The following is a 24,676-nucleotide window of genomic DNA, read 5'->3' as shown; positions in this document are numbered from 1 at the left end:
AGGAGCATAACCAGGTCTGAAATCTTACCAACACGTCCCCATAAAATACAGATGTTGAGATGAACACAGACGTAACACAGAAGCTGCTGAGCAGCTATTTACTAGGACACAGGCTTGGTGCTTTACTGTAGGATATGCCGACAGGGTTGGGGCAAATGACTTCAAAAAGTGAATGGACATGTTCGGGGTCAGTTTGGGAATCACGTCTCCTTAACATGAATCCAGGCTCTTTCACTTACCAGCTGTGTGACCTGGGCAAAGTACTAAACCTCTCTTGCACCTCAGTTTCCGTAACTGTGATAATAATACTACTTTTCCAGGTATGAGAAATAAAAATGATAGTAACAATTTCTAATAATGTTGATTATTAACATTTCTTAATTATTATTTCTTAACAACCAGAGATTGTTACTAAAAGTAAACAGTTGACATATGTAAAGTACCTCACACTACAAACATTTGATAAATGGTAGCCAATGGCTGATCTTGTGGGAGTAATCACTGCTCTGGGCTCTACTTTCCACAGTTCCTACAAGTGGGGTGGCAATCCAGCAACAAGTCTAAATGAAATCCTTCTTCCTCTCTACGTTGACCTTATCATGATTTAAGGTCCTAGTTTATCTGGATTCTCTACCTCTACTTCCTCTCCAGATAGACTGTTTTTATTTTCACAATTTCCTCTTTTCCTTCCTGATCTTTGTATTTTATCTTGAAAGCTCCATGAAAGCAAGAGCCACAACTGTCAGAACAGCTAGCACCTAGTCAGCGCCTAGCACTACTCAATAAAAACCTGTTTAAAAGTGAGTAAGTTAAACCCAAATGACCCAGGTCATTTTCTTTCTGTCCCCTTTCTGTATGTACGTGAACAGGTGACGCACACTCAAATACTTCATGAGTTCTGAACACAATTGCCAACTGAGTTCATTCATTTTAAAGCACTTACCTAGAATCTTAGTGTGCCAACTATTCTGAAGAAGGGCAGGATGGGGATATTTAACAGAAGAGAGTTTGAATTTAGGCCCTGCCATGTACTAGTTTTGTGATGCGTAAAGCTACTTCTTTATTAATGTCCTCATCTGTAAAATGGGGACCATGATGGCACCTGTCTCCTAAGGGGATGATGACAAAATGAGATCCAGCACAAAAGCAATAAGCGCTCAGCACAGAGCTCCATGAACTACAGTTTAAACCAAACACAGAAACGTCCAGCTCTCCCCATTCGTATCCTCCTTGCCCTGACAAAACACCGGTATCAGCAATTCTTCAGCAATCATCCCTACCAATCGTGCTTCTGGTGCTCATTTACTCAGTCTACATTTCCTGAGCACATACTATTCGCCTGGAAGAGTCTTACAGATGCCGAGACAAACACAGGCCTTCCCCCTCAACATGCTCATCATCTGGTGGGGAGGACGGCCCAAGAAAATAACCAGTACTCACACAAGGTAGTCCAGTCCTGTGGGAACGTAAAGGTCTACACAGTGGCCTCGACCTCCCTGGAGGAGATAAGGAGGGGCCACTGTGTCATGGGCAAGGGCAAGCAGGTGAGTGCTAGCAAACCGAGCGAGCAGCCTTGCTAACACACGCTCACAAGACAGGGAGCAAAGGAAGGAGAGCGGACATGAGAGGGACTGGCTAGGCAGGCCTAGCCACAGCATGAAAGGGGAAGGCTTTGTAAGTCACACGGTAAGCTTTCTGTGGAGTTCTTTCGTAACTTTTTTTTCCTGAGTATTGTTTTACTGGTAAGTGAACATGGCTACCTTTATGTTCTATTTCAAAAGGTCAGAAATAGGAAATGCTGATCTGCAACTAGGCTTCTGTGCCAATTGCTTTTTCCCTCCTCGAACATAATCCCATTTGCCTTTGGAGCACAGTGACAGCGTGGAGAAAGGCAGCTTTAATTGGGGTATGTGCCTTCAGACAGACACTCCACTCCACTGGGGTAAGGTCAACAAACTAACCCCCAGAGAAAAAAACTTAGTGGAGAAGGACATTTCAAAAACAGTGTTTAGTCACCTCTGAAATACCTTTAAGAACTGACCCCCTGCTGGCTGACCAAAGAGAGTGTCTACAGTCTGGGACCTCTTGACCCCACTTTCTGCAGGAAATCAAGCAAATTTAAACCTCCATAATTTACTCAAGACTCTGACTTCTGCCAGGGAAAAGGCAAACAATGCTGGCAATTAACCCTGTTGCCTGATTAGATCTCCATCGTGGTAAGATAGGGCATGAAACCAGGCACCCAGCACTGGCAACCTGAAAAAGAGGTGAAACCCACTTATTACAGCTGCACCGTCCAAATCTTGGCTACCAATACCACTTTCAAATCCACCCAGTAAAACTGTTCACTCAAAGATGGGAGGAGAAGTGTGTATCATTCTGACAGAGTTCTGGCATTTGGCCAAAATACCTTGTCCATCTCTCGCCCATCCTCCCAAACTTCACTTCTCACTCCCACAACAGATACTCATTATAGAAGCTTCAATAAGAAATCCAGATTGTTAAATTGCAATCACATAAAAGTAATCCATAGTAGCTACGATAACTGCCAGGTCACAGTATCAGCTTTAGGAAAGTTCTTTCACATTGCTTATTCTGGAAAGCTCTGGTGAATGAGCAAGCAGTAAGCAGGCTAAGCAGCGAGAGAAAGTCGTGGGTTTGGGTTTCAGGATGCCTGAAAGGCCCTGGGAGGCTGGGCCTAAAGTCAACTTCCAGTGCAAAGGGGTTTCCTCCTTCAAGAAAGAAATTCAAACTCAAACTAGGTGTGCCTTTGGCAATCTCACACAAAGAAAGTTGTCTGGACCCTTCTTGCAATCTCATTTTGCCTTTTTTTTTTTTTTTTTAGTTAAAAGGTCATGGTAGCCCTATATAAGCCTAACCAAAACCATGCTAGCCAAGGTTACCTACATACAGAGAGTGGAGAAAGGTGGAAGCAAATGGCCTTTGCTAAGCATCCTGAAATGTTCTTGCTGGAACTACTCGAGGATTATAAAATCAGGAGCGAGGAAAACCACATTCCATTACCAACTAAAGGGCTCTTTCAACCTAAACCAACCAAATTCCAGACTGAAGAAATCAACCTCGAAGGATAGTTCAAAATTTAATTCCTATTACTCATCATATCAGAGATTTTTTAAAATGTCACCACGTATAAATTCAAGTGACAAGAAGAGCACTAAGCATCCTGGAGTGAACCCACATGTGATTTAACAGAAGGTATCTGCCTGAGCAGAAAAGTGAGAATTCAGAGAAGAAAGGAAGGGAGGAGAGGACAGGCTTGTTATACAGAAGCTTTTGAGCCCCTGGTAATGAGAAGCCTTACCTATCCCTACCTTGATAGAAAGGGCAGTTTTCCTCCTTGTTTTGAAGTTATCAGCCCCTACCTCAATGTGGTTTCAATTATGAATTACCAGACTAAAAGGGGGGAAAAGCTTTGATTTATTCTTTTTTGCTCCAATTATGCATGATGTGTTTCCACTGAAGATTTTGAAAAGTATTTCATCATGCCTCTCATCCTGAAGCGGTCAAAGGGCAAAACCAAAAGGAGTTAACCCTTCCATTTCTCCTCTAGGTTCAAACAGACTCCCTACCCACGGATGTGGGGCAGGGCCTCTGAAGCAAACCAAGCCAGGAAAGGGTTAAGCATTAGCATCATATTACTAACGTGCATAAGGGTGGTGTCCTCTGTCCAAAATGGTGAGATGATATTTATGTTAATGGTTACTGGGAGATTTGAAAGGGCAATCAGTAATGTGGCCCACGTTACCTTAACCATTAGGCCTCTACAGCCCTAACTACTGGCAGCACACACTCCACTGGGCATGCGCTGCCTTAGGAAACTGGAGACGCATGGAGACCCAAGGCCCGTCTTCAAGCAGGCTCTCTCAGATCAAGGGAGAAAAGGTTCGGCAACAAGTCTGAAGTCTACTCGTTGTGTTATATCTTTAATTCATTCCACCCACAAAAAAGAACTGATTGTTCACAAAAACAAGGACAACACTGATGGCTAGATTTCACTGACTTCCCATTAAACAGACACATGAAAGATGAAGAAAATCAAAGACTAGAAATCCCCTTCGTGCTACAGACTTAACTAAAGGAGAGAGTAAATTATCAGCTCAGAATTCCTATAACTTACTTAGAGTAATTGGTTCATAAATACGTTTTCTATATGGTGGACCTGGAATGGGTCTATAACCACATCTGGGTGTACCGGGGTAACGGGCACTGGGACTCGCTGACATCGAAAGAAACCGAGCCAGAGACATAACTCAGGGTCACAGGAGCATGGGGCAAGTAATTTCTATCATTAGTCTGCCCTTTTCTTCTAGGTAAGTTTAAGGTCTTCTCTTTTTCTTTGGTGTACCTCAGTTTCATTATGATGATCCTGCTTGTGGTTTCTAGGTCTTCCTGAATCTGAGGTCTGGTGTCATTCAACAGTTCTGGAAAGTTCTCAGCTATTGCATTTTCAAAGGGCCTCTTTCCACTCTCTCCCTCTCTTCTCCTTCTGGAACTGATTAGACCTTGTCCCTCCCTTCTCCACATCACTTCATTTTCCTGTCTCTTTGGGCTGCATCTGAACAATTTCTTTGAATCTAATAATCTAACCTAATCCAATAATCAAAGTCCTTGAAGGTGTGTTCTCATTCATGATATTGCCTTACTTCTCTATGGTCTTGTGGGTTCTACCTGGGAGCTGCTCATTTTCCTTAGATACTTAATTTGTAAGAATTATTTGAGACCCAGATTGAAGATGAATTACTCAAGAGAGGGTCTGTGTCTACTTCTGCTGCTCCCTATCAATTCAGGGCCACTTCTTTTTTTTTTTTTTTTTATTTTAAAGATTTTTATTTATTTATTTGACAGAGAGAGACATAGCGAGAGCAGGAACACAAGCAGGGGGAGTGGGAGAGGGAGAAGCAGGCTTCCTGCCGAGCAGGGAGCCCGATGTGGGACTCGATCCCAGGACCCTGGGATCATGACCTGAGCCGAAGGCAGACGCTTAACGACTGAGCCACCCAGGCGCCCCAATTCAGGGCCACTTCTAATGAAATGCTCTGAAGGTTTCCTTGGACCACACCTATTGTATGAATTTGGACCAGAAACCATGTGAAGGTGGCTTGTAACTGTAGTTCTCAGCAGCAAGATCACCACAGACCCACTTCTCTTTACCCTTTCACTGAAAATATAGCCGTTTAGTTTCCTGGCTTCTCTAGGACGCTCTTTTTAGATTCCCCAACAGGCAGAGACCACAGGCTTTCCAGCCTGCTCCCTTGTCCCACTCTCCACAGCAGAAGCTCCGGGTCATCAAACTGCGAAACTCTCCACAGCAAAAGCTGCCTCTGGTTCTTACTCACTTACCAGGGGACCTAGTTTCACTCTGTTTAGTGAGTCAACAAATATCTCACTTTCCTGCCAGCTTAGCAACAGGCTAAAACTGCTTTATAATACTTCATTCAGTATGCTAGCTGTTTAGTTGGGAAGGTCATTTAGCGTGTCTAATCCATCATAAAGCCAGGGACAGAAGTCTTTCTCTATTCACACTGTCAATCTAACTCTTGGCTGTTGTGTTTCCTATTTAAGTGGGGTGCCAAGTTTGTGTGCAAGATAAAAACACTTGTGAAAATATGGCGATATATTATAATAGATGGAATGATGGACTGAGAATCTTCTTCAGACTCCATTTCCTCTTTTCTAAGATAGAGTGATGGGGAGGGTGGATCTTAAGTAAGTCACACTTTCTTTATCTGTAAGAATGGAGCTCACAGAATGTTAACTCTTGGGGTTTTAAGTATTGAGCAATGGAAAATACATAATGGAGCCTATCTGCGTACAGAAACAAAAACAAAAACCACTGTCCTGTGAATTTCAATTTTCCCCACCAGGGTCCTATCGAATTCTAAGTTTGTTTCCACGTGATAAAGCATTAAGATCTCATAATAATCTTGTGAAGTAAGTAAAAGCCCCATTTCACAGATAAGGATAACAAATTTCAAAGCACAAGGTCAAGTTAATAAATGGTCTTGAACCCCAAGGTATGATTCCAAAATGTCCTTTTCAGTGGTCTTGATTAGTCATTGGTAATCAGTCACTATGCTGCACTATTCTTCTGAAGCTGTTATTATCCCTAAACCCAGTCCTACAGATGAGCAAACTGCTGCAAGAGAGAGATTCTGTCAGTAACCTCAAGTCACTCGGCTCATCACCAGGAAAGAAGGGATTAAAACGTGCAGTTCAGGAATTTCTGAGCTATTGTTAGCTTACTGAAGACTCACAGGTTAAACCCATCTGCATGCCTCTCTGAAAATTCCACCTATTATCTGAGTTTCAGCTACTTAAATTTTTCCTTTATATAGCACTGAAATGCACATTTGGCTAAATGCCCACCCTCTTCTGTAAAGCCAAACTACTGTCAAGAAGAGCAGGGAGGGTTGCCACTGATTGCTTTTCAGGTAGTAGAGGAAAAAGTTGACATTTCATCCTCCTCTTGCTTGGAAAGGAAGCCAATCATTTAGAAGAACCCTTGTCTGGCTGCAGCTTCCATCAGTGGGATGGAGAGAAGCCAGTTAAATGGCTCAACGTAAGCCATATTAAAAGAATTTGGAATGAGGAAAGAGTGGGTTCCATATGCTGATGCTTTTAATAATTCATGAGTTGTATCAGTCTGCAAGTAATAAATTTCGCTAAATATATCCATGGTAAGATAGTTTAAGATACTGCTAATCAATTAAGTGGGTGAATACAATAAAGTAGGGACAAAAATAACACATCAATGATTTTATTGCTTTATTTTATTTTATTCGATATATTAAAAAGAACGGTTCAGCTGCTTGATAGTTCAAAAGATTTGGATTATTTTTAGAACATAGTCTTTAAACACATAATCATCATCCCTGGATCTGTTACTTAATAAGTATACTGAAAACTCTTAAAAGTTATCCTTTAATGAAAATACCAGTGATTTGATTCAAATAAATAAGGCTGATCTATAATCCAAAGTGTTCAAGAATGTCAATGGTGCTGAAACTACCACTTCTCACGAGAGGTAACACAAATTTATGATTTCATCTAACTATCCTGTCGCTGAACTATTCTGGTAGTTAGAAAGAGAGGTTCATTCTCTCGCCCAGGCATAAAAATGTTTGCTGGCCACTACGGTATAGAGGAACACTTCACCGGCTTGGTAAACAGACACTCTTGAAAAAGATTAAGTTACAGCTTATGGCATCTAAGCACAAAACACCAACAAGGGTATGACCAAGAAAACCAAAGCTTTTGTGTGGTTTTGAGCTGACAGGAGTCTAGCACCACCATTAAAGTTGATACAACGTGGAAAGAACAACCTCTAAAATGTAGTCATTTCTTAATTCTTAATTTCTCTGGAATTCCAGTAAGGCATATGCTTTGTCTACTCTGTTTTATCTCTGCTTCCTCTTGGAAAAAGGAAAGGCATGAGCCGACAAGGGCAAAAAGAACAGGCAAGGAGGTAACAGTGGACAAGAATTCAACACACTTTGGGAGGTGAAACAGAGGACGTTTCTTGCTATACAAGACACAGAAACGTAGGATAAAATATAACAAAACTCCTTTGAAATATATCGCTGAGGCCAGGGGAAATGGGAAGTCCCAGGCACCAAAAATGAAGAGAAACCGCAATTGAGAGCTGAACGCACAGGAGGGTTGGCACTGTGGAACCCTGAGGAGGGCAGAGGTAGTTTGGGCTTAGTGACACACAGGTTTGACATCCATGTCGGAAGAGGGACAACGGCTTTGGCCACAGGATGTGAGAGAACCAGAAGTGGGACAACACACAAAGGCAGAATCCTTCCATGAAAAGGTGGTCCAGAACGTCATCCCCTCGTAGATGCAGGTAATAAAAAACATTTATCTTTTTCAACCTAAGTTTGGGTTGGGGTGCTTCCAACAGAGACTAGCCCTCATACAGGCTTGGGGTTTAAACAAAATCTACGTCTGGAGTATGGAAACCTCATACTGAGAAATTAATGTTAAAAAGTGATTTATCTCCAGGATAACTTTGGAACACCCAGCAGAAGCCAAAACAAACAAACAAGAACAAACAGACCCTCTGGAGTAATACCCCTCGCCCAGTTGGCAACGATTACCACAGAAACCTTACTGAAGATGAACTCACATCCCAAAATTATAAAACATATAAGGAATCAATGCAACAAGAGCGACAGGCAGTAGACAAATGACAGGAGTAGACCTTAGAAGAAATTTAAAAATTAGATAATAGGAAAAGATAAAGTATCTCAAATAATTATAAAAGAATGAATTTAAAACACAGTTTTAAAAAAGACACTATGAAGAAAAGACCAGGCAGACAGATTTGAAAAATAATTAAATAGTTTCTAAAAATAACCGCTGAAATTTAAATCTCAATGGATGGGTGAAAAAGAAATCAGTCACAGCTAAAGAGAACAGCAAAATCGATGTGAAAAAATTATCCAGCGTGCAGTTACAGAAAGACAAAAATGTGGAAAACGTGAAGGAAAAAATACCTGAGAGACATAACAACAGGATGAATGAGATCTGACATACATTTGACAGGAAAAGGAAAGATTTGTGAAAATGACAGATAGATAATATTCAAAGAGAAAACAATGGAGAATTTTCCAAAACTGATTAAAGACATGAACTCTCAGGTCAAAGATAAAATAATCACTCTCAAAAGCAGATAGAGAATGGGAATGACAGAATCACCATTTAGCAACCATTACAACAACTGATTCAGGTGAGAAATCACTGGTGGAGGCTACAACCAGGGAGAAAAAGTTTGAGAAGCAGCAGGGTATTTACATGGTCTCAAAGCATTTCCCCACAAGACACATTAAGAACAAAAACAGTAACTTTACATTGGAGAAATCCAGCCAAAACCTGTGACTAAAGTTACATCACGAGTCATAGGACAAATTGACATTATGTGTCCTCCAACATGATGCATTGAGAACATATTATTTTTGTGATATTCCAGTCAAAAAGGCATAATTTGAATTTCAACAATTTTAAATTGAATGCATAAATTGATATAAAAGCATCAGACAAACCCAAATCAAGAGATGTCAAGAGACATCTTACAAAATAAGTAACAAATTCTCTGAAAAAGTGTGAATGTCATGCAAGGCAAAGAAAGACAGAAATTGTTCTAGAATAAGGAGACATGACAACTAATGTAATGCATGGTCTGGAATTTTCTTTTGCTATAATGGACTTTAGGATAATTGGCAAAACCTAAATAAGGTCTATAGATTAAATAATAATATCAATGTTTATTTCAGATGACTTTGATAATTGTACTGTGACTTCTTTATGAGAAATATTTAGGAGTAAAGGTGCGTCATATCTGCAACTTTCAAATGGCTCAGGAAAAAATATAAATACAAATGTGTACATACACACACACACACACACATAAACAGAGAAAAGAATAAAGGGAATATGGTAAAATATTAATATTTGACAAATATGGTATAGCACGTACAGAAACTCTCTGTATCATTTTTGGAACTTTCAGTTTGAAATTATGTCAAAATAAAAAATATAGAGAATTTTAGGGCTGTTTAAGCAAACAAACAAAAGGCAGAGCAACATAAACTACCAAGTGAAGCAAATAAAAAAAGCTAAGCTTTCCAAGAATGACTAGAAGACTCAGAAATTGGAGGACTGGAGATACTAGGGGGCACCTGGGTGGCTCAGTCGGTTAAGTGTCTTGACTACAGTTCAGGTCATGATCTCAGGGTCCTGGGAGAGAGCCCCACATTGGGCTGCACACTCAGCAGGGAGTCTGCTTGTGCCTCTCCCTCTGCTCCTCCCCACCCTCGTGTGCTCTCTCTCTCTCTGTCAAATAAATAAATAAAATCTTTAAAAGAAAAAAAAATTGGAGATACTAGGTGTCCGGGAAGAAGGGACTCTGAAAACAGAAATAAAGAACAGTGGTTCCAAGATCCCTTAAACTGATAGTCACAGGCAGGCCAATCCTCTCCCTGTCCTCCTGTCCCCCCTGCCACCTTAGCAGGAAAAGGGAAGTTTATTCTCTGGAGAAAATGAATTAGAGAGACTCCATAGTCAGAGACCCCAGACATGGAAAGCAGGGTGAGGCACCACACTGAATACAGTGGATTAAGTGATCACCTATAAATGAAGAATGAGAACCTGTCTCCTTCCCCTCTATTCAGCTCCTCAAATGTTTGCAACCCAGGCATTATCCATCTTCCCCCACTCCCAAAGGCAGAAAGATTATTCTCTGGATCAATGAACCAATCCAACAGAAATAACCCATGAACACTGACATCTGGGCAAATGACTGGGTCCCCATCCTCTTAACCTAAGTAAAGCTCACCAGTTGACAAGCTTTACAGAGAACTCCCAATCAGCTTTCAGAGTCTCACTTTCAAATAAGACTGCTGAAAACATCAGGTATTTGAAGAAAGCTGCCAATATAAAAGAGAGAAAATGAAGAACTGATAAAGGAGTTCAAAGGAAAAGGAGCTAAAGAAAAATAAAAACAAAATCACACTATCTTCAGAGAGAGAAAGTACTGTATTCTTACAATAAGAATAGGAAGCTATTGGGGCAGCTGGGTAGCTCAGTCAGTTAAGCATCTGCCTTCGGCTCAAGTCATGATCAGAGTCTTGGGATCAAGCCCCACATCAGGCTCCCTGCTCAGCGGGGAGCCTGCTTCTCTCTCTCCCTCTGCCTGCCACTCTCACTCTGTCAAATAAATAAAATCTCAAAAAAAAAAAAAAGAATAAGAAGTTATAAAAAAAGATTAATTAGAAATCAAGTAAAAGGGGTACCTAGGTGGCTCAGTTGGTTAAGCATCCATTCGGCTCATGTCATGACCTCAGGGTCCTGGGATCAAGCCCTGAGCTGTGCTCCGTGCTTAGCAGGGAGTCCACTAGAGGATTTTCTCTCTCCTCTTCCTCTGCCCCTCCCCCACTGGCTCATGCTCGCTCTCTCTCTCTCAAATAAATAAATAAATCTTAAAAAAAATGAAGAAAATACTTAGAAATTGAAAGTGAACAAAATTTTTAAAATCAAAAGAAGCTTAGAAGATAAAACTGAGAAAATACCTAAGAAACTCAAAAAGATTATTGAAATAAAAAGAGATGATAAGTAGAACAGAAATGATAAGGAAAAGAAGGCTCAATCTAACATATTCATCTCATCATTTAGGTAACAGAAGTTCCATAAAGAGAAAAAAGAGAAAACATGGGAAGGATAAAAGATATAAAACATGAAAATTTCTCAGAATTGGACATGAATTTCCAGCTTAAGAAGGCCCAAATCAGTATCCACTGAACAAAAAAACCCACTCAGACCAAGGCACATCATAAAATTTCAAAACACAGAATTTTCCAAGAAGATAAAAATGTCGCATAAAAGGATCAGGAATGACTTCCCACTTTTTGAAATTAAAATGGGAAACTTCGAGGGCAATGGAGCCATGCTTTCAAAATTCTGAAGAAAACCCACCTCAATCAGAAGTTAACACTGGTCCAATTATTACTCAAATGTGAAAAAGAATAAACACATTTTCTGACATGAAAATTTGTCTCCCAATGGTCCCTTTCTCCAGAAGCTGTTAGAAAAAATAAACCAAAAAAGAGGTAGATGTTAGACCTTGGAAACAAGGAATCCAACAAAGGAGAGAAAAAAAGGGAATTCCCAGAATCATGGTGAACTGAAAATTTAAGATGACCACTGCATAGGAGATCCAGAGAGCAATCAATCCAGACTGGAGCTTAAGATGAATTGCTATAGGAGAAAAGGGAGGGAGGGAGGGAGAGAGAGAGAAAAAAAAGGAGAGAACAAAAGAGAAAGAGACAAAAGAGAAAGAAAAGAAAGAGGGAGGGAAGTCCTATAGTTAACCTATGTTTGACCATTTACTCTTTTGTTGGAAAACTGAGTAAAAATCAATTAGTGATAGGAACATGGAACACTAAGAGAAAAAACAAAAGCAGTTATTAACTCTCTGGAAAAATAGAAAGTTGTACAAGAAAAAAAAACATAATCATGGTTTGCCACTTCATTCAGCTAAAAACAATATTTATTCAGTCCTAATAATGCACACAATAAATACTGCTTTAATGAAAAATGGCGATACAGCCCTACTGGAAAGAAGGGGAGAAATGAATGTGTAAAGAAAGAAGAGAGAACAAGAGACAAACTGCTGACCCAAAGGAAATAAAAAGAGTATGTCTATGATTGAGAAATTAAAAAAAAAAAAAAAAAAGCACCCCAAGCATTTGATGGGGAGATAGGAAGATAAATCCCAGAGGAAAGCTACAGGAGTTGCAAGCAGTTGCCCCTTGGGAACAGGCTTCAATTTTAGTTATATGCTTTATTTTACCATTTGAATTTTTGAACCATACACAGGCTAAACTACACAACTTTTAAAAATATAAAATTAAGAAATAGATAAAAAAAGAGAACCAAAAATCAAGAATCAACCTCTAGTTGGAGCAATGGGGAAATTTTTCTATGCTGCAGCTGCAACAAACCCATTTATTAGAAAATTACACCCAAATATTCATTAATTGGGAGGCAGGTAACTACCATAGGATATTAGAAATGAAAACAAACTTCATTATCCTGATGTTATAATACCCAGCAACTATACCTTCCTGGTAACTTCTGCTACTGAATCATTTAAGCAGACATCAAGGGCGAATTAAAGTGGTCCCCCAAAAAGGAGAAAGAGATTACGTGCTAATAAGTGCTAGCTGGGGCAGGTGCCAAGGATGACTGTGCCAAAACATTCAATATGTTCTTAATCAATCTGCTGCCAGATCAAGCTTCCACAAGACTCCAAAAAACTATTCTAGTCACTGCCTCCTACCAGCTGTATGATGTAAGGAAGCAGTCAGGTTTTGATTCATGAAAGCCAGAGCCATAAAACTCGCCTCTATAAAAGCAATGGAGGTAAGACTGCATTCAGGGAAAGCGTGTGTGCTAATGCACCCATCACCTCCACTGCAGCGGCCATGCGGGCGTGCGTTACACAGGTGTACGAGTCTCTCTCTATTAGGAAGAAGGCAGGGTGTTCGTGCAAAAGATCTCATTGACACAATCATCTTAGCCACACCCCCAGGCTCATCCCTTTATATTCCTTACACATCCTCCCCATCTGGATCTGGCTTGTGACCTCGTCTTTTCCATTTTTTGACCATCAGAGTCAGCCAAGTTCTTTGCTTGAGGCCCCAGATCAAGCTCTTTGGATCTTCCTGCATCTCTCCACCCACAGACCTAACTCAGCTTTCTTTATTCCCTGGCTACTGACCATCTGAGACTTTCTAGCTTGTTTCCACAGAACAGTTCAGTGGCAAAGTCTACACAAGGGAAGGTTTGGAATTCATGGCCGTGTACTGGAGCCCTTGTGTAACTGAGATCCGACAAACGTGATACCTCTAAAAACAAGACTTCAAAAAGCTTACATGTATGTACTTAAAATTCAAGCTTAAATTTCTAAATTCCATACATACTTTAGTCCTATCTAGGCAGTGGGAGGAAGAAGGGGAGAATAAGCCTAGAAGGCCTCCTGGGGGCAGGGTAGGCTTTCAAATTCCAGAGAAACATTCCACAACCTGGAAGTTAAAGGGCACGGAGCTGAGTTAAACAGACTGTTAACATGGTATCTCTTCAACTCAGAGCTCTCTTTCACGCATGTGAGCTGGCGCTTCTTCAGCCTGCAGAGTGATTTATTGCTTGGTAGTGTTTACAGCTGAGTGATATTTTCAGCTGCTTGTACAACCACAACATTGGTGAGTGGGGGCTGCCGTCTGGCCATCTTGGTGCAGCCAGCCCGGAATACTTCATGGGGCGGAGACAGATGCACTCTGAGCCGGCTCTGGATGCTTTGGACCCAGGCCCGAGGGGTCCAGAAGAGGAACTGGACAGGAGGAGAGGGAGAGCCTTCCCTGGTGGGTGAGTCAGGACACACACAGTGAATCAATCCCACATCAAAGTATGGTCCCTGGACTGGTGGCATCAACACCATCTGGAAACTTGTTAGAAATGCAAATTCTAGGACCCCACCCGGACCTACTCAATCTGTGACTTGGGGTGGAGTGGCAGCAATCTGTGTTTTAACAAGCTTTCCAGGAGATTCTGATGCGTACTAAGTATGCACTCACCTCCCTCAGAACTTATGGGAGCTAGTGGCAAGCTGTGCCACCTTTTACCCACAGCTCTGATTCCTGCGCCTCCCGGGTGAAAAGTGCCCATCAAGTGCTCCGATGCCCACTCCCCCCTTCCAATCCCTTGCTAAGGCTTGGACGTGAGGCTCCTAGAAGTCCAGCTAAGTATACACTCCACGTCTTGAGGTCTTGCTCAGAGCTAAGTCGCCCCTCCGGCTAGATTTCACAGGAATAAGCTCTTATTTTTTAACCTCTTTCTTATGCTGGGTACGATAATCCATTTTAAGTCACTTCGCCATTTTCCTCATCAATTTTTGTCAAAGGCCATGGGACCCCTGCTATCTCTCCTTTCTGCTCTAGGTCCAGTATGGTCAACGCAGAAAAGGGAAAAATCTGAGGTCTCTTGATTAGTGTTATCTAGGATAGCAAATTTGAAAAAAATACTATGTAGTGTCCGTCAAAAGGGACTGGATAAATAAAATTACGACATACTGATAAGGTGGGGTACAATCTTTCAAATCACATCGTAAAAACATGACCTGGGAATATATTCTACTCTCCAACATGATTTTAGGCCCATATTATATTGAGTTTTAAAATAACTGCCAGTCAAAGGATATGGTTTTGGTGGCACATATCAGAAACCCAAGATTCACAGTTCTTGCCCTACTGCATCCCCGTAACACACTGAACTCTCACTTGCCTCCATCTCTGTCCTCCAGATGTGCTCATATTTGGCAGAGAACCAGAGGTAAGGCAAGACAGGGTGTCCGAGGAGCTCCCCCACTCCATAGGCGAGGCCCAGATGTAAGGATGAGCCTGCCACGGGCAAGACCAGAAATGACTCGAACGTTAGAAGTGATACAGGTGTGGAGTACTTGGGGAGATGATAGTTTTGCTGATATCTACAAAAAAGGGAGAAAAATGAAAGCATGGAGAGACCAAAAAGGCAGTGAAAGACAGGCACCCTTGCCATAAGGAACTAAGAAAATTAATCAGTAAAAGCAAACTCATTGTCCCTGCATAAGGAACCTTAACTTGCTGAGAAATTCCTTCCAAAGACAAGAGTCAAAACAAAGGGCCAATCTCTCCAAACCAGACAGATCTGCTACTTTAAAGTTATGCTCAAGAATTATTTTGTCAAACTTTTTCAAGTTTTGAGAGTGTGGCACAACGTGGGTAATGTAACCTCCTCCTACCAGGCAAGAGATAGAAATGCCAAATGTCACTGGTGACACAAACACTTGGTTTTTGCAAGGCCACCCCTTGCTATCTTCAGAATCTACACACACTCAGAGGTCCTCTTTTTTTTTTTTTTTTTTTACATTAAACCAAGGCAGCAGCATCTGGCAAAATAGGACTCTCTGCTCTCACCCCTCCCTCTCTGCTCTGAGCAAGCAGAGTGCGTGGCTGGCTGGAAGCCCTAACAGCGTATCTTTGGAAACACCAGACCATCCCTTGATTTACTGGCCAAGATCCACACCTACTCCCACCTCGGGGTGTCTGATATTGTAAATTTGATGGAATCTAGAGGGGAGACTCCCCTGCAGGTTGGGCTCATAGTAATCACATCTAGAGTAGGTTAAATATTTCCAAAGGGGAGGGGAAAAGTTAACTATAAATAAATCAGCGCTACTCAGACCTCCTGTCAGTTGCCTTCACTGAAGATGCAGAAATGTACAACCCACTGATCTAAATCAGGGCTCTCAGCACCTGAGTTCCTAGAAACGTGGTGAGCACTAAATTAGCCTGAAAAGAACAATTTAAGAAGTTAAACAAAAAACACAGATTATATTTTCCATTTGCATATCCAGATTTCAGCTTTTTATACTTACGTTCTTTCCCAAACTGACAGTCCAGCACTTTGACCATTTTGTCCTACATTAAAACACATCTATTTCATAGCTACAAATTTTCATGTACTATTTTCTCCTGGCCCATAGTCTTATGAAAGACAGAGAACCAAAATTCCAACCATTTATTCTTATTAGACTTTTCTTAGAGCTTTAGGTAAAAGTACAGAATAAAGTCCCACTCTTTCCACACCTTCTGGCTGGGTCATGGCCATCCCATCTACATGTATTCTCCTGCAGAGGAACAGGGATGAGTATTCTTCATCTCAAGCTTATGCCATATACTTGGAATAGTGGAAATGTTTCAGCCCAGAGGAGGAAGCTCAATGGCTCCTACAAAACTCCATAAGCAATTCAAGATAATCAAAAGACCTGGGTTCTCACTTGTTTATACAACTTGCCAATTATATGACCTTAGACAAGTTCTTATGCACTGAGTCTCATTATGACCACCTAATAGATGGGAAAGAATCTATCACGTTCCACACCTTCCCAACAGGGTTTACGTAAAACAAAAAACAAAACAAAACAAAAAAAACCAGTGGGTGTCATATCAGCAGATGGGTGAGTCCTGGAATCCCAATGTTCCTCCCTCCCTCCCTGTCTCCCTGCCTGTCTCTCTCCTTCCCTCCTTTATACATTAAGGCCCTCCTATCTGAATTAAATTGTCCTAGATATTATAAGAAATACCAAGATAACTCAGAAATTCCCTTAAGAAGTTTAAAACTCTACAGGAAATTGTGCTTCTATGCATGTTAAGTGATAGGAAAGAAACACAGATAACACACTGGTAGAGTTACAAAGAGGAAAGATTACTTCCTATTTAAGGGGTCCAGGAAAACCTGATGGAGGAAGGGGTATATGAGCAGGTCACTGAAATGTGGATAAAATGTGGACAACTGGAGGTGATGGTGGAGTAAAGCATCTCAGTGAAAGGACGAACAGTCACAAAAGCACAGAGAAGGCAAAGCATGGAGCATACACAAGAAGGACAAGGTTGTGTTGCCAGAACCCCTGAAAGACAAGAGAAGGGAATGAAACCAGAAAAGCAGGCTGGAGCCATACTGTCGAAGACCCTGCAGTCAGACTGAGTTTGGACGCCAGCATCACCCTGGCCCACGACCCCCATGTGCCCACACTCCCTACCTGGATAAGATGCCCCATATGCCTCACTCCCACTAACTGCCCTCAATCTCCAATTAGCATAGTCAGTTCTTCCCGCCATCCCTCAAATCGGCCCCCTATTAATTCTCACCTGGACTCCTGAAATAGGCCCCTGCCTCTGTTCTTGTTCTGCTGCAAGTGATCCATTCTCCACACTGATATCTGACTGACCCAAATGCAAACTCACCACATTATGTCCCAGTTTAAATGACCCACAGATAACACGCCAACACATTCCGTGACATATGAGGTGTTTTGTGATTGGGGCCCTCCCCAGGCTTTATCTTCTGCCTCTCCCTCATGAGCCTCCTTCAGTCCTGCCACACTCACCTCCATGAAGTTCCTTAAACTTACACGCTCTCCAGTCCCTCTGCACCTCTGAATTTGCTATTCCTTCTGCATAGGACCAACATCACCCCTTTCTCTGACTAGGTAACACTTCCTTCTCTTTTAACACTCAGATCATCATTTAGCATTGTGCTGGAAGTACTAGCCAACGCATTTAGATAAAAGAAAATAAAAGGTTCAAGTACTGGAAAAAAGAGGGAGAATTAGCATTTGTACATATGATTGTATATCTAGAAAACACAAGAGAATCAACTTTAAAAAAGTGAAATAATTGTAGAATTCAGTAAAAGAGTAGTTAACAAAATTTATATACAAAAGCCAATAATGTGTCTTTACACAATGGTAACTAGTTAGAAACTATACTATCAGAAAGCATTCCTTTATAGAGCATAAGAAAGGTAAAACATCTAAGAAAAAATTAATCAGGAACTGTGAAAGGCCAATATAAAGAAAACTTTAAAATTCTACTAGAAAGACAAATCTTGCTTCCAGATAGCAAGACCCCTTGCAATTTAAATTCCCCAAAGGCATGGATCTTTGCTGCTTTGTTCACTGATAACACTTCAAGTACCAAGAACACTGTTTAGAAGATAGAACGTAGTGGGCACTCAATAAATACCTACTGAAATGCCTAAAACAAACTAAAAATTCAATGTGACCAATAAAATACAAATAGGCTTTATAACTGTACTCCGGGAGAAAATGACAGAGATATCAACCTTCCACTTGAAAAACACACACATAAGACCTTTTACCTGGTAAAAAGCAGATGAACACAAACTCAAGTACTCAGGGTTACTGAAGGCATGGAGAGTCCAAATAACCAAAATGTTATTGGCATAACTATAAACTGGTAGAGTCTTTTGAAAGGGCAACTTACTAATATCTATCAACATTCAAAATATGTGTATTTCTCATCTGAAATTAATAACATTCAAAATGTGTGGTATTTTCCAGCTGGAATTAATTCTATAGATATATTCCCATATTTATGCAAACATATATGAAAATACATCTTTTGTATTACTACTTGAAAATAGAAAAAAATAAAAGCAATCTAAATTTCTATCAATAATAGATTTGTTCTGTAAGACAGACCTCAACAATGGAATACTTTATAGCCATCCTTAAAACTGAAGGACACCTATAGGGAATGAAGCAAGTCCATGACCTATTCCTATTAAAGTAAAAAAGGCAAGGTACAGAATACTATGTGTAACATGATCTCATCTGTGTTCTAAAATTATATACTTATGCTTATATATGAATAGAAACATTCTGGAAGGTTACCTCCAGTAATGGATTCCAGGGAGGAGATGGACAGAAGCAAATTCCCCTTCAAGCACAATAGAAAGGTGTTTGTTTTTGTTGTGCTGGATTTTACCACAAGCATATATTGACTTCCTCTCAGGACAACCCATTTCAGGAAGCGTCCTGGCCCCTCCCAGCGCGGGTGCCACCTCCCTGCCGTGCCCCCGGCACTCTGGACACCACGTGGCATACTCGCTGACTCCCCAGGTTAGCGGAGAGCTCCTCTGAGGCGAGGGCCGTGGCTGCTTTTTCTGCGTGCCCAGCACCTGGTGGGGTGCCCGACACATAGTAAGGGCAGGAGGGCGGGAAGGAGGATCTTATATGAAGATTAACCAGGTGCCCGAATACACACTATTGAGAGAAGGTGGAATCAGGAGACCAGCAGGGCTGGCCAGAAAGACAGCACTGATCTAGAATGAAGAATGGATTCGAATCTCGTTCTCTGGCAGGAAAGCTTTGAGGCGTGCGAATGAGGCAGACAGGGGCGCTCCAGAGTGGCTAGGAAGCAGAACTGCCAGGCCCAGCGCTGCAGGCACTTTCCGTGAGAAGGAAAGTGTGGCCACTGCCTTGACAATCCCTACCAGGCCACAAGTGCCTTAGGACTCCTTCAAGCAAGGAGGAAGTCCTGAGAGCAGCTTCCGACCACCCCAGCTCTCTGCTGGAAACACCCAGGGGCCTCAGCTGGTCTGGAGCAAGTCTGGACTGTGGCCATCCATAATGCCTCTAGATCGATTTTGCTGATTATTTTCCTCCCACGGTGATGGCAGCATTCATTGAAATCATCTACGTGAAACACTGAGTACAGTCCCTGACAGAGTAAGCACTCAAAATACAAGCTATTATTTTTAAGCTGCTCATAGAATCTTTTCAAGAGTTCTAGGCATTACAACTGCAAAAGTCATCAGGAAGTGTTTGATTTCCAACAAGAGCCAGGCCTCCCCATTTATCTCTGCAATAAATAAGCATACTGTCTTCCTAAGCACATTCAAAACAAACTGGAAGCTGCTGCTTCTGTATTTCTTACTTTTGTTATCATTTCAAAATGGAGCTGACTTTGTCAGCTAGCACACTCTCATCTTAGAAAGCTAGAATTTAAATAAACTTTACACTCAGTACGTCTTTCTCTGTCCCATCTTGACATCTGGACCGTGGCTGACATGGTTAGCACCGGAATTCACTCACCACAGTGGGAGGGTCATTCCATTCTTCATAGGAGAGGGCAGCATATGGATAGATGCGGTCATTGATAATCTGCAGAGTGGCCAGGGCAATGGCTTTAATTGACTGAAAGTACGCTTCCCAGAACCACCGTGCCTGCAAAGGAAACAACGCTGTGTTCAGTGAGCAAGTGAGACACAGTGGAAGAACGAGATGCTCTATCACAGCCAACCCTGGGTCAGGGTAATTCCTCTATTCCCGCAGGGAGGGAGCCTACAGCGAACGCTCCCTGCTGTTCGAGCCAGCTGCATCAGAAGTGTGCATTTATCAAATGCAGTCAAAAGAGAGTGGGAGCAAGTAAAATGCACACTGGATTCCATTTGGGTAGAAGAGAAACTATGTCTTGATGAAAATATCAATGTTATACCAGAGCAAGTTATAGTCATTTTTTTTTTTTGCATATACATAAAGTGCACAAATCTTAAGTGTACAACTCACGAAATGTTTAGGTATGTACATACTCTTACAACTACTACCAAAATAAAGATACCAAACATTCCAGCACCCCAGAAGATTCTCTTCTGCTTCCCAGGCACTTTCTCAATCATCCAAGAGTAATCATTCTGATTTCTACTGTGCCTCCTACTGAATTTCATACAAATGGAATCAAAGCAGTATTTACTCTTTTGTGTCTGACTACTTTTGTCAACACTGGTAATGTTTAAGTCAGGTTTTGTGTCAAGGTTATGCTGGCCTCTTAAAATGAATAGAAAAGTGTTCCTTCTTTTTCTATTCCCTGAGAAATTTTATGCAAGGTTGGCATTACTTCTTTCTTGAAAGATTTAGAAGAATTCACCTAAAAGCCATCTGGGTTAGGTGCTTTTTGGTGTGTGAAGATTTTAAATCATGGATTAATCTTCTTTCATAGACACAGGATTATACATATTTTAATGAGCATGTCGGTTTCAAAAGTATTTTTCAAGGAATGTATTCATGTCATCTAAACTGTTAAATTTATTGGGCTAAATGTGTGCTAACATCTATTCAATGCATGTGAAACATGTAGTAATATACCTCTTTTCATTCCTGATATTGATAATGTACATTCTCTTTGTATTCGCCATGTCTTACCAGAGATTTATCAACTTTATTAATCTCTTCAAAAACCAATGTTTGGTTTTGTTGATTTTCTTTGTCATACTTTTTTTTTGCTACCTTGTTCCTTTCTGTTCTTATTTTTATTTCCTTTCTTCTATTTTGGGGGACCTTAATCCACCTTTCATTTGGTTTCTTGAGACTGAAGTTTAGATTACTAATTTTAATCTTTCTTCATTTCTAACATATGCTTAAAGCTACAAATTGGCCTCTATGTACTATTTTAAACACGTCCTACACAATTACATATCATTTTCTTTATAATTTAGGTACAACAATTAATTTTCTAGAAGTATACTGTTTAATTTCCAAACATTTTGGGATTTTCTATTTATCTTTGTTACCGACTTCTACTTTGATTGCACTATAGTCAGAGACCATGTGTTATTTCAAAACTTTGCCCTTTATTCTTGACTACATTTAAGCTTTTCTCTGTCTTCATCACACAGCACTTCCACTCTGATGTATCTAGGCGTGGCTCTTTGTATTTATCCCACCGAGGATTGTCGAGCTTCTTCGCTCTGTGGTTTGATGTCTTTCACTGTTTTTAGAAAACTCTCAGCCAGTATTTCTTTGGAATATTGGTTCTGTCACACTCTCTTCTCCTAGGACTCTAAATATACATACAGAAATGTTTTCACCACGCCCCATATGTGTCTTATTCTCTTTTCTGCGTTGCCATCTGGGTATTTTCTACTAATTTTTCTCCTGGCCCAATTATCCTCTATCGTGTGTGTGTGTGTGTGTGTCTAAACCGCTATTAAATCCACATATTGACTTCTCAACTTAGTTCCTGTATTGCTCAGTTACAAATTTTTTTTTTTTAAAGATTTTATTTATTTGTCAGAGAGAGAGAGTACAAGCAGGGGGAACGGCAGGCAGAGGGAGAGCGAGAGGGAAAAGCAGGCTCCCTGCTGAGCAAGGAGCCTGACACAGGGCTCAATTCCAGGACCCTGGGATCATGACCCAAGCCAAAGGCAGATGCTTATAAGACTAAGCCACCCAGGTGCCTCACAAAATTTCTACTTGACTTTTTTAAAAGTAGATTTCACATCTTTGTTGAAATTCTCTTATTTTATTAAGCATAGCTCCTGACTGATAACCCTAATATCTGAATCACCTGTGGGTCTCTTTCTACTATCTGTATTTACTCTTCATTTTGGTCATTTGGTTTCCATTTCTAGCATACCTCTTAATTTTTTACTGGACACCAGACATTCTATATTAAAAACTGCAGAGGTTCTGGATATACCAAATTATCTTCCGCCTAAGAGTGTAACATTCTTCTGGAAGACACAAATGCAGTCAGACCGCTTTAATCCTATCAGTGGTTGGTTTTAAGTTTTGTTAGGGCCAACTTTTTTCGGCTTTCCCTTACTCTTGCAGTCTGGCCCTTTGGGCCTTCAGGCAAAGCCTGGGGTACTTACCAGGACCCCTCGACCTTGGCAGGCCCTTGAACACCAACTCCATTTCACCAGCACTATATATGGTTGCTACAATGTTTGCACAGCTTGTTAAGCTCCCAGCTGCTTCATTCTGCAGGGAGTCTTGGAGTCTTGTTCTGATCCCGTGCACCTCAGGAGTTGGCAAACACTTCAAGGGAAGACTGCATGCCCAATTTTTGCTTACTTCCCTGTGGTTCCCATCTTCCTGGGATTTTGTCGTTCAAATCCTGGATACTTTGGGGTAGCCCCAAATTCCAACCTCTCAGCCCTATGGGACTACTGCTTTCCGTAAGGCTCCAGATGCCCAGACTGTGAATTAGAAAATCCCTCAGGGAAAAAGCCAGAGGAAACATGCAGCTCAGCATGCTATGCTTCCCTTCTCTCAGGAACCACAGTCCCTTAAGCACCGACGCACGGATTGCTCTCGAATTCCTCTATACTGCTGCTTTATCTATTTTAATAAGCTTTCATGCTTCTTTTTTCCCCGTGGCTGGAGGGTTACTCTAATACCAGCTACTCTGCATAGCCCAACACAGTCTTTTGAAAGAAGACAGTTTCTTATCCAAGCAGAGTTTGGATTCAGTCCCCAAGAAAGCGAGATCCTGGTCTAGGTGACCTGTCTGTCCAGCTTCATTCAGACCTGTGATTCCACTCAAAATCAGAGGCTATGAGGATTTCTGCAAGGAAGTGAACATGTGAAAATGTAACATGAGAAATTCGAAATATAACGGAAAGAGGTGGAGGAAAAAGATACTTTCGAGTCTACACCTGCCAGCTTTGGTTCTGTTTCCCAGGCAAGTCCTCCATTCATGAGGGAAAGCCTGGGATGCCTGCTGAGGTGTGTGATGACTACTCTCTCCAAGAAGTGTAAGAAAGAGGCAAAGCCTCACAATGAGGATTTCTCCTACTCAAAGAAAAGCTGACCCAGATTTAGCTACCCAGGGCATCTGGCTTATGCAGTCCTGTAGTGTGCCATCTGGGCACGGCCTGGTGGCTGGCTGCCTGCCACTGCTTCTTAGATATACCCTACTCACTCCAATCTCATTCCTGCTTAGTCACGTTGCTGCTGTCCTGCCTGTCATCTAGCCAAAATAGTGACATTTTATGAGACCTGAAAGAATCTATCTTCCCTGTGAAACCTTTACTGATCACCCCAAATACCAACAATCTCTCCTTACCAGGAAATCCCACAGCACTTATACCCTTTACTTTATAAGTTGTTTCTGCTATATACTGTTCTAGAACGGTTTTCCCGTTATTTCAGATGACCACTTTTCTCTCTCCAACTAGACTGTGAGCTTCATGGATGTGGAAACTGGCTTTTTAAAAATTACTAGCATCCTTGCAGGTGTTAGGATGACCTGCTGCAAGTGGACTTTTGCATGCACGATCTCTTTTGCTCTTTGGAAACAGCCTGTCGCTTACCTGGGGCAGTTTCATTTTCTATGCAAGGAAACCAAGATACAAAGATGTTAAGTGGCAGGGTCACAACTCAAACCCAGGATCTTTCCCACCCCATTCTAGAACACAAGGAGTACCAACCACACTCCATTTTAGGAAATGGTCTTTCCTTAAGAAACTAAAAAGGTGTGAAAAAGCCAGACATAAACACACACATCTTAAACATTTACCCCCTTTTCCACCCACATGGATCCATCATATGTTCTTTTATTTTAAATCATACCGAATTAAGCCGCACTCAAACTTGAGCATTCCAAAGCTTTATGTTCACAGTCCGGCACAATGGAGACAGCAGCCTTTCGGATTTAGAGGAAACAATGACTGGTAACAAATCCACCTAGCATACCAGCCAAAGGCACAACTGGACGACAATGCTTCCAATTTAAGATGTCTCAAATCATCTCGCCCTGCCCACCAAATTGCAATTCACTCAGAAAGGAAGCAAGCTTCGCCAATAATCGGAGCTCAAGTATCTCCACCTGAGGATAAGTGAACTTCTCAGGCTTAACTATTTCTGCAGGACCTCGGTAACACCTTGTAGTATTTAGAAGGCATCGTAATTTATGGCCCCTCCAGGATTCAGTATCAGCCACTCGTTGGCAGAAAGGAAGGAGTTTTCAGC

The 24,676-nt window shown here is 41.3% G+C and overlaps 1 protein-coding gene across 1 annotated transcript in view; it reads right to left on the bottom strand.

Annotated features, from left to right (window-relative positions):
- EXT2 (exostosin glycosyltransferase 2) overlaps positions 1-24,676 on the bottom strand; it is a 132,902-nt gene that overhangs the window by 43,261 nt on the left and 64,965 nt on the right. Inside the window, exon 8 of the mRNA XM_032413957.1 lies at positions 20,018-20,149. Within this exon, the coding sequence (XP_032269848.1) occupies positions 20,018-20,149 (132 nt within the window). The remainder of the gene's footprint in view (positions 1-20,017; positions 20,150-24,676) is intronic.

The sequence above is a fragment of the Phoca vitulina genome, unplaced genomic scaffold, assembly GCF_004348235.1.
Source record: "Phoca vitulina isolate PV1807 unplaced genomic scaffold, GSC_HSeal_1.0 scaffold16, whole genome shotgun sequence".
Classification (NCBI taxonomy): Eukaryota; Metazoa; Chordata; class Mammalia; order Carnivora; family Phocidae; genus Phoca; species Phoca vitulina.
Note: the sequence above shows the minus strand (reverse complement) of the source record. Positions and strands in the feature narration are given on the sequence as shown.